This window comes from Chanodichthys erythropterus, chromosome 3 (assembly GCF_024489055.1).
Source record: "Chanodichthys erythropterus isolate Z2021 chromosome 3, ASM2448905v1, whole genome shotgun sequence".
Classification (NCBI taxonomy): Eukaryota; Metazoa; Chordata; class Actinopteri; order Cypriniformes; family Xenocyprididae; genus Chanodichthys; species Chanodichthys erythropterus.
Genome location: NC_090223.1, coordinates 17,610,136 through 17,628,476, shown reverse-complemented (window position 1 = coordinate 17,628,476; position 18,341 = coordinate 17,610,136). Strand labels below are relative to the sequence as shown.

The window sequence follows — 18,341 nt, the reverse complement described above, 5'->3', positions numbered from 1 at the left end:
TGTGAAATAGATAAAACATAATTACTTCCAAGAAAAGAGAAAATCAATTATATAATTCCATTGATGTTAAACAGTGATCTCAGCACTGTTTGCTTTCTTCTGATAATCTCAAAAAATAATCATACCTGGTAATTTTTTTGCATATGGAGCAGCCCAAAACAACATCAGAGGTCTCAAAATATAAAGAGTACAACAAGTTATTGTCTCATTCAGAAATCCTGAAACAATCAGATATTAATTATTAGAATTTCATGCTGTTTTGATAAACAGATGTTAACAATTTAAAGCTGCAGTCTGCAATTTTTGCCCTCTAGCGGTTAATAAACAGAACTGCACGCGTCTTGTGGAAGAACATTGTAGCTGGAGCTACTTTTCTCTGTGTATGTCTATGGCGAGTCACACAGTTACTGTGATACTCTGCAGCGAGTCCTACCAGTCTGGTCTGAAATAGTCCAAATATAAACACTTATTATAAGTGTACCATAATGATTCAGGATAAGACAAAAACATGGTTTGGAAAATTTATTCATGTTGTACATTCTCATTATATAATTTTTGTAAATTCTGAACACAAAAAAAATGTTACGGACAGCAGCTTTAACAATAGTCAAAAAATGACATGTGCTGTTTTAGTTTACATGTGTTTTTTTTTTTTTTTTTTGCATTTTTTTTTGCATTTTTGTAGCCCTTTTATTATTTCCTTGAAATAAACATTATATTCAAGAAAAAAAAGAAAAAAAAGCTGTGCCATTTCTGGGAAAATGTACTATTATATTATGAAAAGATACACAGACATCCTCAGAGTATAATAACATCTTAACTCACACCTCACACATGTAATTAATAAAAATGTAATGTTTAGAATCATTCACCTTCAGAAACACCCCAGAGGACAAATGCCAAGAACAACATAATATTTGGACAGAATACAAGAAGCATCTGAAGATGAAGGAATGTGTCTATTGTGCAGAACAAACATCAGTTTAGTCAGGGTAAATTATGTTTTATGTACATGTTTAATTTATTTTAGATTTGATTTTATTAACAGATATTATCTGTTAACTTACCTATCGGTCTTAGTGACAGTTTTGTGCTGACTGAAAATCCATTGCCCTGGTCACTTTGAACATTACATCTGTAAACCCCCTTATCTTTACCTCTTACGTTTTCCAGACGGAGGGAGAAGTTTCCATGTTGAATCTCATTAGTAAAGAAATTAGCTCTATCATGATAATTCTGTTGTGGTCGACTCTCACCATCTTGATACAGATGAACCAGAGTGTGCATTTTTTTCCATTCCACCTTTAGACTACTGGTTCGTAAAAGTGGGTCAACATAACAGGGCAAAACCACTGAACCTCCAAGCGGAACAACCAGAGAATCAGATCTCTGCACAGTAAAACCTAAAAATGAAAAGAAATCTTATTTTTATTTCAAGATACCGTAAAACGGTAACACAAGATAAGACTGAAGGTGCAGAGCTGAGAAATTGCACTATTTTATTAGACATATTGAATGAGAAAATAATCAAGAAATGGACAGCAGTCTTCAACATGAAATGCACATGGCCCAAAACAAATTTTGTGTTATGCAAACTGTTTTTAGGAGTATTACTTGCACATACTTACCCAGTACCAAACTTTTAATGGTTGAATGCACATATTCTTTGCTATAAATTTTACATTCATATTTTCCCTCATCTTCAGCTCTCAGATTGTCCACACGGAGGGAGTAGTTTCCATGTTGAATCTCATCAGTAAAGAAATGGGCTCTATCATGATAACCCTGCTGGGCCGGTCGACTCTCACCATCTTGATACAGATGAACCAGAGTATCTGAGCCTATTCTTCTCCATTCCAACTTCAGACCCTCCACTGGTAAAGGTTTATCAACATAACAGGGCAAAACCACTGAAGATCCCAGAGCAAAATATGGATGAAAGAATCGTCCCTCAGTAAACTCTGAAAAGGACATCAAATAACTGTAAACACAACTAAAACACACAAGAGAGAAAGACTTAAGACTTAAGACTTAGGGGTGGTTCAATGCGATTTCACTTTTTTAACTTTAGTTAGTGTGTAATGTTGCTGCTTGAGCATAAGCAGTATCTGCAAAGTTACAGCGCTGAAAGGGCAATGCAAACGGAGATATTGTCTTTTATAGTTATGGAAGTTTAATGCCTACAAAAACGGCCGGTTTGGACTACAACAAGCTTCTTCCTGGGTTGGTGACATCATAAACCCTGCAAAACACTGCCCCCGGGAACACACAACAAAGTGGGCGAGGCCATGTGGCACAGCATATGGAAGCAGAAGAGTTGAGTACACCAAAAGATAATAGAACCCATTATAATCTGATATTTTCTACACTGGATGCGGCGCTGAAGACAGCTTACAGAATCTACACAAGTTCAATGCTGGATTTGCACAAAAGGCTTTTATTGAAAGATGGAGCAGTTCCTACTATAAAAGCAGAAGCTGCTGTTTGTTGGCCCCAAACTGTAAGTACATTTTATTGTTTGTACATGTCTTTTAAACGTATAGTTCTGTTGCTATTTTTGGTTGCATCAAGGACATATACAAAGACCAACACGTTTTTGCTTCGCTATCCAGTTAGCTAAATTCTAGTGCATACTTCTCCAACAAATGCCAACAAACTTCTATGTTCATAAACAAACAGTTGTTCATGCTATAAATTAAACGCTACCTTTACAAAAATCAGCGAATCACGATACACTGGACCAGTTACCAACCAGCTAACCAATCTGAGCACATTGCGTATTTCGGATGGAGTGGCTTCATAGAAGCAGGAAGTCAAACGAGCCGTTCATATGACAGTGGAAACAGAGGTGTAGAATAAAGGTAAAATATATGAAAAATACAGCGTTTTTCAAAAAAAATGAAGCATTAAGACATGTTAAACTGTGCCCCCAAAATACAATCAAGCCTAGAAAAAAAAAACAAAAAAACACTGAACCACCCCTTTAACTAAAATTCATCCAAAAATAGGTGATGGCTTAAGGCAGTGGTTCCCAAACTTTTCTGCCAGGCCCCCATTTTGTAGAGAAAAATACAAATCCTATAGCATTTATTTGAAACATTGTAAATAATACAATACTACTTCCTCTCAACTTCAAAAGGTTTCTCATTGTTTTTGTACCATGTAGTGTGGTGTAAGCCTCTATTGATTATCAAATACCCACGTTGTACTGGTGAATCTGAGGGCGAGATATGCCTTGTCATATTTTCTTATCTTTAAAACAGCGTCTACAAGGTTGTCGCACTATGCCCTGCTGCAAGGCTATTTACTCTGTATGCTTCAAAGCGAACATTGCAAATCCATTTCTCTGTGTCATAAGTTGTGTAAGTAATTAGATATGTCAGAAATACAAAAGGGCATCAATTTACATTCGGAAATTTGTCGAGGTGTGTTGCACCACACCACATCCAGGGTAGACAACAACACTGATTATAATGTGCTCAATATGCTTTTGTTGTGTTGCATTGCAGTGCTGCATCTGTATCATTCATTCATATTTTTACATGGCCCCCTGCTCAATTCTAATTCTTCAATCGTGCTATCTAGTGGTCTGTTATTGCATGACAACAAACCATACAACTGATAACAGATAGCTCAAGTGGTCATTCTTGGGTGACCATTAGGGTGGCATTACTATGGCCCGGTCAATAAGCGGTCAAATTGGATATTCCCCAGTAAATGTGAATCGTAAGTCATTGAAAAAGGGACGGAGGCGAACGACATAAACTCAGGTGGACACGAACTGCGATCACATGACACTAATGGCTCTCCACTTTTTTTCCACCTTACGAGAGCAATGTTTTTCTGACCTTTAAATAAAGCAAAAAATTGTGTAATCATTTTGTTTGCATCCATTGCATATTGCACCATTTTACTTCCTTTTCTGGGTCAGAACATCTTAGGCTGTTTTGCCAGTGTATTTGTAAATGCAAATATCAGATATGGGTTACTTTTAAAAGATGATGTAAGCGGGTGGTCAAAAAAATATATAGTCACCAAATCGGAATTGTGTATGTTTACCTGAAGTGTAAATGCGGCCTATAACACCAAAAAGGAAAACACTTTGCCAGATAGGCCTACAGTAAATCCAGGATAAAAACTGAAAAACAATCCCAAACCTATAGGCAGTGACAGAATCTTTTCCATTAGGGGGAGATATTTAAATCGGTTTCCAGGGGCTTTTTTCACTTTTATGAAGGTGTTTCTTACCTTTTTAAATGTTTGTGTCCCCTTTCATTTAAATTTATTAATTTTAGGTAAGATTAATAATAATAATAATAATAATAATAATAATATGTTTTATTTATTTAGCGCCTTTCAGGAACCCAAGGACGCTTTACAGAAAGTTGCTATATAATATGAATACATATAAGTATACAGTCAGTATACAACATGTAATCAACCAGATGGAACATACAAAGAAGGTTAATCTACATTAGACTTACAAAAAACAAGCACAGTGCTGGAAAGTTGAGACAGACAATCAATTAACAAAACATAAAGTGAATAAGTGTGTTTTGAGGGCAGTTTTAAAGGTCTGAAGAGAGGAGATATCACAAAGGTCTTGTGGTAGCTTTTTCAAGAGCTTAGAAGCTGATATGCTGAAAGCCCTACCACCCACATTAGACAGACGGAACTTGGGTACTGCAAGCAAGTTTTCAGTGCTCGATCTCAGAGTACAGGCAGGGACATAGGGGATAATCATTTCGCAAAGGTAGGAAGGTGCTAAGCCATGACGAGCCTTAAAAACTAGAGTAAGAATCTTAAACTGGATGCGGTAACTAACAGGGAGCCAGTGTAATTGCTGTAAGACAGGGGTGATGTGAGCTGATTTTTTGGTAAAAATTACCAAATTTATTAAAAGATTAATAAATCGACTCTGTAATTACAAATTGCCTTTCCTACTTTGGTCATACGATTAGGAGGGAATAAACACTGGAGAAGGACATCATGATTGGAAAGACAGATATATCAAGGAGAATACCATTAATTTCACATTAAATATGCAAATAATTGTGATTAATCGCACAAAAAGGTTCTAGTCTATTGAGAAATATAGAAATACAGAAACATTTATACCGATTAAGCTATTAAATCATTTAAGGCCAAATTTATTAATGGCTTGCACCAGTGCAAACCCTCTTTGGACATTAAAGGGGTCATGATATTGAGTAATCAAATTTTCTTTTTGACACGAGAGGTCATTGTACTATAAAGTAAATATAAGTACTATAGTGTAGTGTAAATGGCCTCTAACACAATTATGTATTATTAAAGCATTTATCTTACTCAGTTCTAATTTTGTGCTGTCAGAAATCAGGAGATCGGAGTTTCTGAATACTTCACATGTGTATAATCCTTCATCGTCAGCTCTCAGATTGTCCAGACGGAGGGAGAAGTTTCCATGTTGAATCTCGTCAGTAAAGAAATGAGCTCTATCATGGTATTTCTGCTGCTGATCCTCTGGTTGATTGTCATAATCTTCATATAGATTAACCAACTGTGAGTTATTTCGTTTCCATTTTATCTCTAGTTTCTCTTTAAATTGGCCTAACTTTCTGTCAGCATAACAGGGCAAAACCACTGAACCTCCCAGAGGAACAAACAGGGAATTAGAGGGTCCTTTCACAATGACACCTGCAAATGAAAAGATATTTTGTTTTTTAATGAATATGGTATTTAGTGCAAAATGTTTAGAAGAAGAAAAAGTGAAACAAAGGGCTCTAGATATTAAAGACATATCAGTGGATTGTAGGTAAATTATACTTTTCTTGCAATAATAATAACAATGTAATGATAAAGATTATTTTTATGCAAAAATGCTCTGAGCCACCTTAGTATAAACCTCCCAGCATGCATAGCATGTCACCATTGTTAAGATTTAGATGCTTATGCTTGACATCTGTGTGTGTCTGATTTTTTTTTCCCCACAATGTATTTAATATCAAAATTCAGAAGGTGTTATCTGTGGCAAGAAATTATTATTTAGTTTGGCGGAAAACGTCTCGGGTTACGACTGTAACCCTTGTTCCCTGAGAAAGGGAATGAGACACTGCGTCGGTAACGACACTTTGGGGAATCCCCTTAGTGAGCGCGTCTGAAGCATGAATGAAACTATTCAAATCCATATTGGTGTTGCGCCATGATGTAAAATGTGATGGCATACACAGAAGCTACAAAGGGATGCCGGCACAACAGAGTTAGCTTTTGCGATGAAGCAAGCTGCTCCCAGGCATAAGGAGGTGTGGCAAAGAGACGCAGTGTCTTGTTCCCTTTCTCAGGGAACAAGGGTTACAGTCGTAACCCGAGACGTTCCCCTTCGAGGGAACTCGCACTGTGTTAGTAACGACACTTACTCACTATGCCACACCGAAAGATGCCTGTCCTAGTGTCAAGCTGAACCAGGCATAATTTAGGATGAGAGCACTCATGCACCCGGCATGGAGGGAAGGTGCAGGCTATAAAACCTGAAGAAAGTATGCAGGGTGGACCACCCACCTTCTTGGGTGATCCAAAGCACACCAGCAACTGTTCTGACCTCCTCCAATGAGAGGACTTTTGAATAAAAATGTTCAATGCTCTGACAGGACAGAGCAGATGAAACCTCTCCTCTTCCACCCACACTTGCGGTGGAGGATGAAAAGCCTAAAGAACCACCGGTCCTGCCACATTAGATGGCACCTTGAGCACATGGCCAGGCCTAGGGTGTAAAATGGCCTTAATTCTCCCAGGGGCAAACTCCAGGCAAGTCGGCAAGATAGCCAAGGCCTGGAGATCCCCCACTCTCTTGAGCAAAGTAATCGCTAGGACAAAGACCATCTTAAATGTCAGGTTCTTTGCCGTAGCCGACTCAAGAGGTTTGAAGGGGCCAAGTGACAGCCCTTCAAGAACCACTGCCAGATCTCAAGTTGGGACTCTGGAACGAGTCGCAGGCCTCATCCTCAATGTACCACGGAGGAAACGTATGACCAGCTGGTGCCTCCCCAGAGGCCCATCACTTAAAGGAGCATGGAAAGCCACAATTGCAGCCACGTACACCTTTAGTATGGATGGGGTAAGACCAGCAGGTAAGCAATCTTGGAGGAACTCCAGTACTGAAGCCATCGGGCAGTTAACTGGGTCCAACCCACGCTCTCTACACCAAGTGGAAAACACATTCCACTTTAGGCCATACAATTTCCTCATAGAAGGAGCCCTGGAACTTAGTATGGTCTCGACCACTCCAGCCGACAGGCCAGCCTCTAGGTACCCCTCAGGGGCCAGACCCACAGTTTCCACAGCTCTGGCCGAGGGTGAAATATTGTGCCCCCTGCCTGAGACAGCAGTTCCTTCCTCAGAGGGATCTGCCATGGCTGGCCTGCCAGGAGTGATATGATGTCTGAGAAACATACTTGGGCCGGCCAGAATGGGGCTACCAGCAATAGACTGACCCCTTCTTTCTGGACCCTCTCCAGAACTTCCGGGAGCAGAGCGATCGGGGGAAAAGCGTACAGGCGTAGCCTCTGCCCTGTCTGTACCATGGCATCCAACCCCAACAGGGCTGGATGCGTGAGAGAAAACCACAGTGGACAGTGGGTCGTCTCTCGAACGTTCGTCGTCTATCATTGTCGAGTCCAATACCACCCCCAGGAACATGGTTCTCTGGGCGGGCAACAACATGCTCTTTTCCATGTTGTGTCTCAACCCCAAGCTTTGAATGTGTCCAAGGACGACATCTAGATGCCAAACTGCCGTTTCTCAAGACTGGGCCAGTATAAGCCAGTCATCGATATACTTTAGCACACGGATGCCCTGGAGCCTCAGCGGGGCTAGGGCAGCATCCATGCACTTGGTAAAGGTGCAAGGGGAGAGTGCTAGGCCTAATGAAAAAACCCTATATTGGAACGCTTCGCCCCCGAAAATGAACCTCAGGAACACCCTGAGATGGAAGGATGGATATGTGAAAGTATGTGTCCTTTAGATCTATCGTGACAAACCAGTCCTCAGACCTGATTTGACTCGCAATGAAGAATGAGCGAGCATCTTGAACCTGAAACTCCTCAGAGAACGGAAGTGCCTCAGATCTAAAATCGGACGCAACTCCCCATCCTTCTTGGAACAATGAAGTACCAGCTATAGAACCTGGACTCCCAGTCTGGAGGAAGAACACGTTCTATGGCCTCCTTTACCAGCAGGAAGTGAACTTCCTGTTCTGACACCTGACCCTGCAGTATGCAGGACCCTATGAGATATATTCAGGAGGCATTGCCCTGCTCTGAAAACATCTACTAAGGGAACCGGCCTCTCGAGGCTGATCTCGGGTGTTCTTGTGTGAACACAAGCACTGCTTGGCCGCAAGCCCTTGGGGCGAACACTGCAGCGTGCGTTCTATGGAAACCAATGCATCCCGAAGCGTGTTCAACGGCGGGAAGCAAACATCGATTTCCTGAGGACTCCCCGAAGGGAAACTTTCATTCTCGACACCCTGAAGCAGAATACCGGCAGGGAGAAATCAAAAACGATTTCCATTTGTGTGGACGCAAGTACTGCTTGGCTGCAAGCCTTTGGGGCGGACACTGCATAGTGCATTCGCTGGAAACTGATGCGTCCCGAAGCATGTTCAACGGCGGGAAGCAAACATCGATTTCCTAAGGACTCCCTGAAGGGAAACTTTCATTCTCGACCACCTAAAGTGAAATACCAGCAGGGAGAAATCGAAAACGATTTCCATTTGTGTGGACACGAGCACTGCTTGGCCGCAAGCCTTTGAGGCGGCCACTGCAGCATGCGTTCGCTGGAAACCGATATGTCCTGAAGCGCACTTGACGGCCGGATACAAACATCGATTTCCTGAGGGCACTGTGAGGGAGCTGATCTCAATCGCTCTCTCCCAGGGGGACGGCCATCAGAGGCCCAAACAGAGTTAAGACCTCTTTCCCGAAGCTTTCTTAGCCTGAAGTACGGTCCTCAGATCCGTCTTCTGGTCTGAAGGCTTTGGGCGAGAACGCTGCTTATGTTTCCAAGCTTTCAGAGGGGGAGCTCTAGAGGCTATGCTCTCCTGAATGGCAGCTACACACAATGCACACAGGCAGCCCCCTCGAGAACTGCCCATGCCTGCTCTTCCCAGCCACCTTTTAAATTCATAAAAATTAAATACAGCCATAAAATACCAGACAAGTGAAGTAAGGTCTGAATGATAGGCTGAATATAATATATTAATTAGATATCTAAACTTCTCAAGTCAGATGCTAATACACATTTAATTAATCAGAATTCAATGCAGCCATAAACACCAGACAAGTGAAGCACGGTCTGAATGATAGGCTGTACATGAATGAATGGCTGAATATTAATTAGACATCTGAACTTCTCAAGAAAGATGATAATTCACATTTTAATTCAACAGAATTGAATGCAGCCATAAACACCAGACAAGTGAAGCGGTCTGAATGATAGGCTGAATATACTATATTAGTATTTATTTACTTAGTATGCACTAGTAATCTACACGTTGCCTCGGCTACACGAGATTCCAGCCGCTCATATTACATGACATTTTTCCCTCATCAACAGCCACAAAGCTGAAACACCCGAAAGCGTTTTTTTTTTTTTTTTGCTACTTATCGAGATATTTCTGAATGAACACAGCCAGCCCCCTCAAGAGCTCACTGTACATGCCCCGCACCTCCCGTAATTTCATAGGTGAGGTTTCCCCTGAGTCAAATGAGCATATCCACATCCTCAGATGCAGACAACTCAACATCGGGCTCCCGCACCGGGCAGAAGAAGCCGCAGAGCGTGCATATTTGGAGCTGGCCGATGAGAGCTGAGAAAGCACCAAAACGGTCTCAGACTCCTCTGCAATCGCCACGGCAACAGACACAGCACTGCCTCAGCGGACATGGGCAGAAAGACACATACTTTCAATGTGCTAATAAGATTTAAAGTTCCTACGGGACAAACAACACCAAATTGGACTGACAGTTTGACATAGTGCGCTTGCTGAAGAGCAAAAAGCTAACTCTCCCTGCGTTCCATTCGGAGGATGATATATCCCGTTCAGAACGCACAGTCTGTTGTGTGCCGGCGTCCCTTTGTGGCTTCCATGTATGCCGGCACATGTTACGTCATGACGCAACACCAATCAGGATTGCAATAGTTTCATTCATGCTTCAGACAGCTGCCCTTGTGTAAATGAACAGTGCACACAGCACATCAGACATCACATTTTTTGATTTGATAATCACACAATTTTGTTTTAATTTCATTAACTGAACAGCCCTACTTATTTATTTTAATAGTACATTTTTTTATATTTTAATTAATTACTGGCCTTTCACCAATTCACAAACCCCTCTTTGGGTTGCCTTGAATTAAATGTAAAATTTTGGAAAGACCCATTTATAATAGTGTTGTTTAACTTGCTAAACTTTGTAAAAACTTAAATATTTTTTAAAACCTCCAAATGCACTTTGTTTGTACAAAAACAATTGTAAATGTACCTTTATTAGGTGACCTGTAGTAGATCAGTGCACAGAGCAGAAGTGCAGATACAGATGCAGAAATACAGAGAATCAGCACTATTATGTGTGAAACAGAGAAACCTGTGAGTGTAAAACATAAAGAGTTACTGAACAAAGAGTTATTGTGAAATACTTGTAAAATGGTAGACTGCTTTGTTTGTTTGTCTTAAATGGTTGCATAATACTTTCATGTGTAACAGGTTATTTTAATGGGATTTTGTTCTGGAGACAAAGCATGTGAATTAAAACAAAATTACTGAATTAAAACTAAATCTATAAATGATCCCACAATGGAACCCCTAAAATGTTCTAAATACGATGCACCTGAGAGAACCCTGTAAACTTCTATATAGATCCTTTTCTCCCAAGAGTGATGGCAAACAGGCATTGACAACATATTTGTTCATACAGTAAGTATATGAGTGAATCTGTTCCTAGAATTCAATAAAATGGCATCCGACCCACTTGTGTTGAAGTTACAGTACAGAAATATAATATAATATTGTTTTATTGTTGTCTACATCAGAGCATCTACCTCATATAATAAGTGAACAAGCTTTAACATACTTCTGAAATTATATTTATACTGTTCTCTGAATAAAGAATTAAACTCATGTGTAACATCCTGCATTTTTATTAGCCTATATGCCACTCACCCAGTCTCTCCAGTACTACAGTTGCACTGGCTGAAAGTCCTCCAGCAAACACTTGACAAATGTAAACTCCTTTATCCTCAGTTCTGACACTCCTCAGTCTGAGAGAGAAGTTTCCTTTGGGGATTTCATCAGTAAAGAACTCAGCTCTGTCTCTGTATTGTTCATCTGATGAATCTGGTAAAGCCTCATTGTTTTGGTAGAGCAGAACCAGAATATCTTCATCTTCATCTGTTTTCTTCCATGAAACCTCTTCAAAGTGTTCAGGTGTGATGTGAGAGTCGACAGAGCAGTTCAGAGTGACGTCCTCACCCACAGACGCAGAAATGGACTCATCTGGACCTGACACTATCAAACGCTCTGAAATATAAAGATCTTTAAAAGTCAAAGTATTCCTTTGAAATACTTTAAATTGAGTCACAACTGAGTTCACACTCACCAACATTTTTTATTTGAACCACAGTCTCTCCAGAATCCTCCTGACTGTAAACTTCACATGTGTATTTTCCCTCATCTTCAGCTCTCAGATTGTTCAGACGGAGGGAGAAGTTTCCATGTTGAATCTGATCAGTAAAGAAATGAGCTCTATCATAATAATCCTGCTGCTGGGCCTCTGCTCGACTCTTACTATCCAGAAACAAATGAACCAGAGCCTCTGAGTCTGTTCTTCTCCACTCCACCTTCAGGCCCTCCATTAGTAAGAGTTCATCAACATAACAGGGCAAAACCACTGAAGATCCCAGAGGAGCAACCAGAGGACCAGAGGTACTGTGCACAGTGAACCCTTAAAAACAAACAGAGACAGAAATTTAAAAAAGTTCAGTAGTTTTGTTTAGTGTAAATGGATACATAGAGATCATTATCATCTTTATCATCATCATCATTACTGTCATAAAAAGCATTTATTTTGGTATATTAGTGCTTCTTCAAATAATAAATTCTTACATACTGTGCTCATGAGATGATGGCAGATTTTTAAAAAAAAATATTGTAAGTCAAATCAGGTAACCAGGAAATAAACTTGAGGAAAACAAAAGGCAAATAGTACAGAGTAAGATCAAATCCTTTTCTGTAAAGCAACTACAATAAAAACTATCATTTTCATACTGAACAGAATATCCCAGTATTAACTGATTAGGAAGCAGAAACTTCTGACAAACTAGAATCAGATTATATATATATATATATATAGCTTAAAAAGAGAGAAAATATATAAATACTGTACCATCAGATACAACTGGAATTACAGCCAAAACAATCATAAACAGGTCCATATTCAGTTGAAATTATGATCATCTCCCTGGATCGTCACAGTGAAGGTCTATATGTGAATAATTTGGAGCATGAAAGCAGTGTATGTTTAAACTAGTTTTTCTCTCTTCCTTTGCGAAAGTGTGCTGTTGAGCTGCAGCTAAAAATCCAGATAAACTGGTTCTGATTAAGCTGGAAAAACGTCACCAAGAAAATGAAAAAATGAAAAGCATCTTCAATGGGAGTAATCTGAGACTGCACACAAATCTTAGAAGAATTAAAAAAAAAAAAAAAAAGTTTCAAAAATTAAAGAAAAAAAATACATTCAAATTAAATTAAAATATAAAATCCATAAATGTAAATTAATTGGTGTTAGGCAAATAAATACATATAGGCTATATATATAGTGATAGCTGCGTGTCACTAACGTCAAATTGGTGGCAACTTACTGGTCAAAACAGGCAGCTAAGAATCCTGCACTGACAGAAATTGCCTGGCTTTTCAGCACAGCAGGAGACATTGTTTCTCCACATCGGTCAAGACTTCCATGTCATTTGATTCAGCTTGCATTCAGCTTGCAAAGCTGAGTCTGCTTTAAAGCTGCAGTCCGGGATTTTTCCTTTGTCGCCATCTCTTGTTTGAAACCTGCAATTGCAGTCATATGCGGAACAGTTATCTGTACGTGTGTTGTGTTGTGTTGTGCATCGGCACAGCTCGTCAGCACGGATAAATCTAATGTTTGCTGTCAGTCACCACACCGGTGGATACTGTACTTCAGAATCACAGATTCTACGTCTTGAAAGTATGACCAATATAAGAATTTTCATTGGAAAATATCATCTGAACAAGTATGTAACATGTCTGTCACTTTTGTCCTGACCAACTGAGGAAAAAAGCATTAGGCCTACAATAAATCACGCTGCTGATGATGATTAAATCTAACGATTGCTTAGCTCGGATCACATCAAACCGTGCAAATTATTATTACTGTTATATTGTTCTCAAATTGTTAATGTTAACAACATCAGCATTGCATGTGTATTTAGTGTGTATTAGCGTTACCTGTAGATTTCAATTTCTGTAGCCACTCCACAGTCCACAGTCTTTTGCTTTTTGACTACAGATGAATCTCCAGTTGTCACTGATGATTATCATTTGGAACTTTATGGATTACAATCCGCTATCAAAATGATAAGTTTAATTATTTCAGCTGCTGTGAGAACAGGCTATAAATGATCCGAGACCAGCAGCATCCTCACATGATAAAACCGACTAGCCTGAACGGGACTCCTTCCTTTCTGTTTACAGATGTGACGTAATGACACACAGAGGAACTGCTTGCCTGGAAAATCCAGCCTCACCACTGTACCAGCGGATGAGTCTGGTCGGCCATTGAATCAATTCAATTTCTAGGGCGGAGCAAATCCGAGCAAACAGGAAGCGGAGTAAACCAATCAGAGAAGTCGAATATGATGTTAGCAAAGCGACAAGAGAGTCAACAGCGAAAAGTAAATAATTAATGTGTTTTTGTTCATTTAAAACTGAATTCACGGCTGAATAGGACAAACTCTCGGGTCTCCCATGCGCAGTCTTTGTTGATATTGAAGGGACTTTCGCCGCACTAGAGTAACGCTGTTTGCATCACTGAAATAAACAAATCTGATTGCACGGTACGTTTTGGAGTTGACTCGAATCGCGAGGGAGGGTGGACTGACCAGACTGCTATATCTTGTAGAATATATATCAGTCTGGCCTTGCCAGGCAAAGGAACTGCTGCATGCTCGAATTTCCCACGGAAATCCACCATGTCGCTCTTATTATAAAACATTATTACAAGCTTACCGATGTGAATCGAGACAAGATAATTAGATAGTTTTGAACACTGGCTGGTTATGTACTTGCTCAAAAATTGATATTGGATCATTTTTAACCAAAAAAGTTACGAACTGCAGCTTTAAGAATCCGTATTTAGAAATTAATGCACTCAGTTCAAAGTATGCATTCTCTCTACATGATAAAAACTCTTGCACATTAAACTGTTCGGTGTACAAATGTTTTTTGAATGTTAAACTTTAAGAATTAGAATTTAAATAGAAAAATGTGACTAAATTAAGGATTGAAGGGCCGCAATTTGTTTAATTTGTTCAAATTTACATTTATGCATGCATAGTAAAATTTGTTTTGGCAGTTTTTAGCTACTGACTTTCTTTTCTTTCAACTTCTGTTTTTTTTTTTTTTTTTTTCTATCAGCTATTTTTTTTACTAGTCTTCTTATCTAAGGTTGTGGCTGTATGCTCTGACAATTTTGTACACAAAGATAATATCATAATCATAATCTAAAATAATAAATAATTATAATAAAAAAAGAATAATAATATAATTATAATAAAAAATAATTTCTTTAGTGATTCAAGGCATATTTGTTAAATGACAGACACCAGAAATACATTTAAAACAGACTTTTCATGAACTTCCAAAATACGATTACTATCTAAAATTTTCATTACTTACCCAACTGACCCTTCGCAGGGAGTTTGATTGACAAGCAATCTAACCAATCATAACACAAATCCGCCATTTTGTCCGACAAAGCAGTCAGGAGTTAGAAGATTAACCTTGGTGGACTTGAACTTGAAAAATGGTGTGTACTGACATCTTTCCACGTTTGAAACAACATTCCTTCTGATGTTCATTCATGTTTATTTGATGCTATAAATTAACTAGAGATGATCGGTTTACGAGCCTCTTGAGCTGAGGCGCTACAACAATCTGTCACGACACATTAAAGAGCCACAAAATGGTTTTTATTGTTTGAATTTCTTAAAAAAAACTGCACAGTTTGAAAGCTGGGACTTTGTTTAAAATCATTAGTAACCTGCTCTGTCTTGTCTGTCGAAGTGTTGTCAGTGACCTCTTTGCTCTGTGATGTATTTTTCACTCTGTGTAGCGCCATGGCTTGTCGGACAAAGCAACAGTAACTAAGGGGGGGCGGGTCTTTGCGAAGGGTCAGTTTCAGCAATTTAATCAAATAAAATTTAACTGCTTATTTGCTGAAATCATATAAACATACAACTGTTGTTATATGTATTTGGTTTATAAGAATTTAATAAGAAATATAATAAGAATTTAAACCAATGCATTTCATACATTATACCATTTTGTGCTGATAAGGGTCATGCTACAGCCATGCAGCTGCACATATGTTTAAACTTGAGCTGTGGGTAAGGAAAGGGAAGACGAAGAAGTGTTGTACTTTAGGGACAAATATGTGGATCTGCTGTGGGAAAGCAACTATAGAGATTAAATTTTTTCAAACAGTCCTGCCAAAAGCTGAAGTGTTCTTCAAACAGAATTGTAATGGTAGGGACTTCATTACCCAGGAGATGTGAGAGCGCAAGGGATGATGTAGGGAGAGGGAAATAAAGAGGCGTTCACCATGTGAGTTAGACATGAATGTGTACTGTGTGTTTATTAAGAGTTAATATAGAGAACATTTTACATGGTGTCAGAAGTGAAACTTAAGAGTAGGTTACAGAGAACCAGTGCAGCAAACAGACCGAAAGATGGCAGTTGTAGCAGTGCAGATATCTCCTCCAGAGCCATTCGACTTCTCTAACTTTATTATCCAAAATGGATCAGACGGTTCAAGCACTTTTCTGCCTAGTGCTGTTTGAGTTCAAAGCCCGAGGAATACCAGATCAACTCCTTGTTATATACCATGGAAGACGAAGCAGACAATAGGGTGAGTGAGATAGAGAGAAATATGACTGTGTCGTGGAAGCATTCAGACAGCACTGTATCGGCAAACACAACGTCATATTTGAATGGGCTCAGTTTAATCAGCGATGCCAAAATAATGGTGAAAATGTAGACTTTCATAACAGCTGGCGAAACACTGCAATTTCGGGGGATTGAAGGAAGAATTAATCCGAGACAGGATAGTCATTGGTATCAGAGATAGGAGACTGTCAGAACGCTTGCAACTGGATCCAGAGCTAACATTAGCCAAAGCTATCCAAACAGTGCGCAACACAAGCCAGACAGATACCAGGACAATAAAATGACACAAAAATCAACACAAAAACACTGTGGAAGATGTGGAATGGGACGGAAACATTCCTGGAGGAGTGTCCAGCGAAAGATGCAGAATACAGAAAATGTAAAAAAAAAAACTAGAGTGACCATATACGTGCCATTTTTTCCAGACACGTCCTAGCCAGGATTTCTAAATTGCCTAAAATGGCTTGAGCCCTTGCATTTTTAATCATGAAAGTGCCTTTTTTGGTCATAATGTGCCCACAGAATGCAATTTCGGAATGCGATTTCTATGCGAAGGTCTGTGCACATGATTGGTCGATTATGTGTAATGCATGCTATTGGTCAAATTACTTTTCAGTCATTACCTTCCGCAATTATGAAAACAAAGCCAAAAGTACTGTATGGTCCAGGACACAACATACTGGATGTAAAAAGATTATTCAAGTGTATATTGAGTGCAAAAGGACCAAAAGCATTCAAGACATTTGTTGTAAATAAACTCACAAAATCTTGTCTGGGTCTTCCTGCCTATAGAGACTTTGAATCTCATTCAATGAATTGAAACAGTCACACAACAACATACCAACTATATTGAAGCGTTTCCATCAGTGTTCAGTGGTCTAGGATTACTGAAAGACCCATATCACATCGAGCTGCAAACAAGAGTGACACCATATGCGTTATAAACATCCCGCAGAGTCCCCATACTTCTCAGAACAAAAGTGAAAGAGGAACTTGATAGAATGGAGTCAATGGGGGTAATTTCAAAGGTGAGCAGCCCCACAGAATGGTGTACGGGAATGGTTCAACGTGTTGAAAGGTGGATTCTGCAAAACACTGCCACTTCAATGTATATCTTTTGAGTGATTTATAATCAAGTTATTAATCATCATTTATCCTTCTAAATATTAAATTATTTGAATGACTTCTTCAACTTAATGTTAAAGCATTTAATTTCCTTTTCATTTGTACCTCTCACAGAGAGAAAAGTATAACTTATCAGTATGTTTTGAGAAACTTTCCTGTTATAGTTGTGAATCCTGTGTATTTGTGTATGTGTGATAGTGTTCTGTGCAGGTCCTGACAACTGGCATTTTTGCTGGAGACCTGAAGACGCCATGTCATGACCCCAAAAGGACATCCAATACCTAAATCCAGGGTCCCCTCGTCAGCATCCTGACGAATGGAGATATGCTTCTGTCTATCAGTCCATGTGTGGAAAATTACTCATTTTGTCTATTTTATTTTCTTAGTCAATCAGAATCATTCAACCTGAAGTAATGACATAGTTAGCTGACTCTGTTAGAGTACAATTGTTGTGGAAATGTGAATGTATGCAGAGCGGCCTACGAACTCCTTGAGAGACTTGAAGCTGGCTTCTGCAGATGAAACTGCAAACTATTCTTCAGTAAAATTTTCTTCAATTTATTTTTTTAAACTCTGACTCTGGGTCTTCATTCATCATATCTGGTCTTTAACTGTAAAATTACTTGATGAATCTAGTTCCCAGAACATTCTTATTTGGTTCCCCTAAATAATAACCAAACAAGAACCATATGGGAACGTTTGTGTTTGCTGGATAGGTGCTGTATTCTCTCAAATTCATGAAAACAATACAGAACGTATTGCTGCATTTGCTTCAAGAACATTGTCTACTGCTGAACGCAAATATTCAAGGATTGAAAAGGAAGCTTTAGCATCTGGGCTGTTGAAAAATGGAGAACTTACCTCTGGGTTGGAAAATTACTTCTATGTACAGATCATAAGGTCTTGACAATGCTTCTCTCCTCTAAAGATTGTGCTGGAATGAGAATAGCGCGTTGGGCAGAGCAACCAGGTTGCTGATTATCTTTCTCGC

The 18,341-nt window shown here is 39.3% G+C and overlaps 1 protein-coding gene across 1 annotated transcript; it reads right to left on the bottom strand.

Moving 5' to 3' along the window:
* Positions 1-864: 864 nt before the first annotated feature.
* LOC137003838 (butyrophilin-like protein 2) lies at positions 865-12,468 on the bottom strand. The gene is made up of 8 exons (XM_067364098.1): positions 12,420-12,468; positions 11,634-11,978; positions 11,198-11,554; positions 10,521-10,622; positions 5,329-5,676; positions 1,683-1,961; positions 1,257-1,403; positions 865-872 (listed from the first exon to the last, which is right to left on the bottom strand). Exons 1-8 carry the CDS (start codon positions 12,466-12,468, stop codon positions 865-867), a joined length of 1,635 nt encoding a protein of 544 aa, XP_067220199.1.
* Between the last annotated feature and the right edge of the window lie 5,873 nt (positions 12,469-18,341).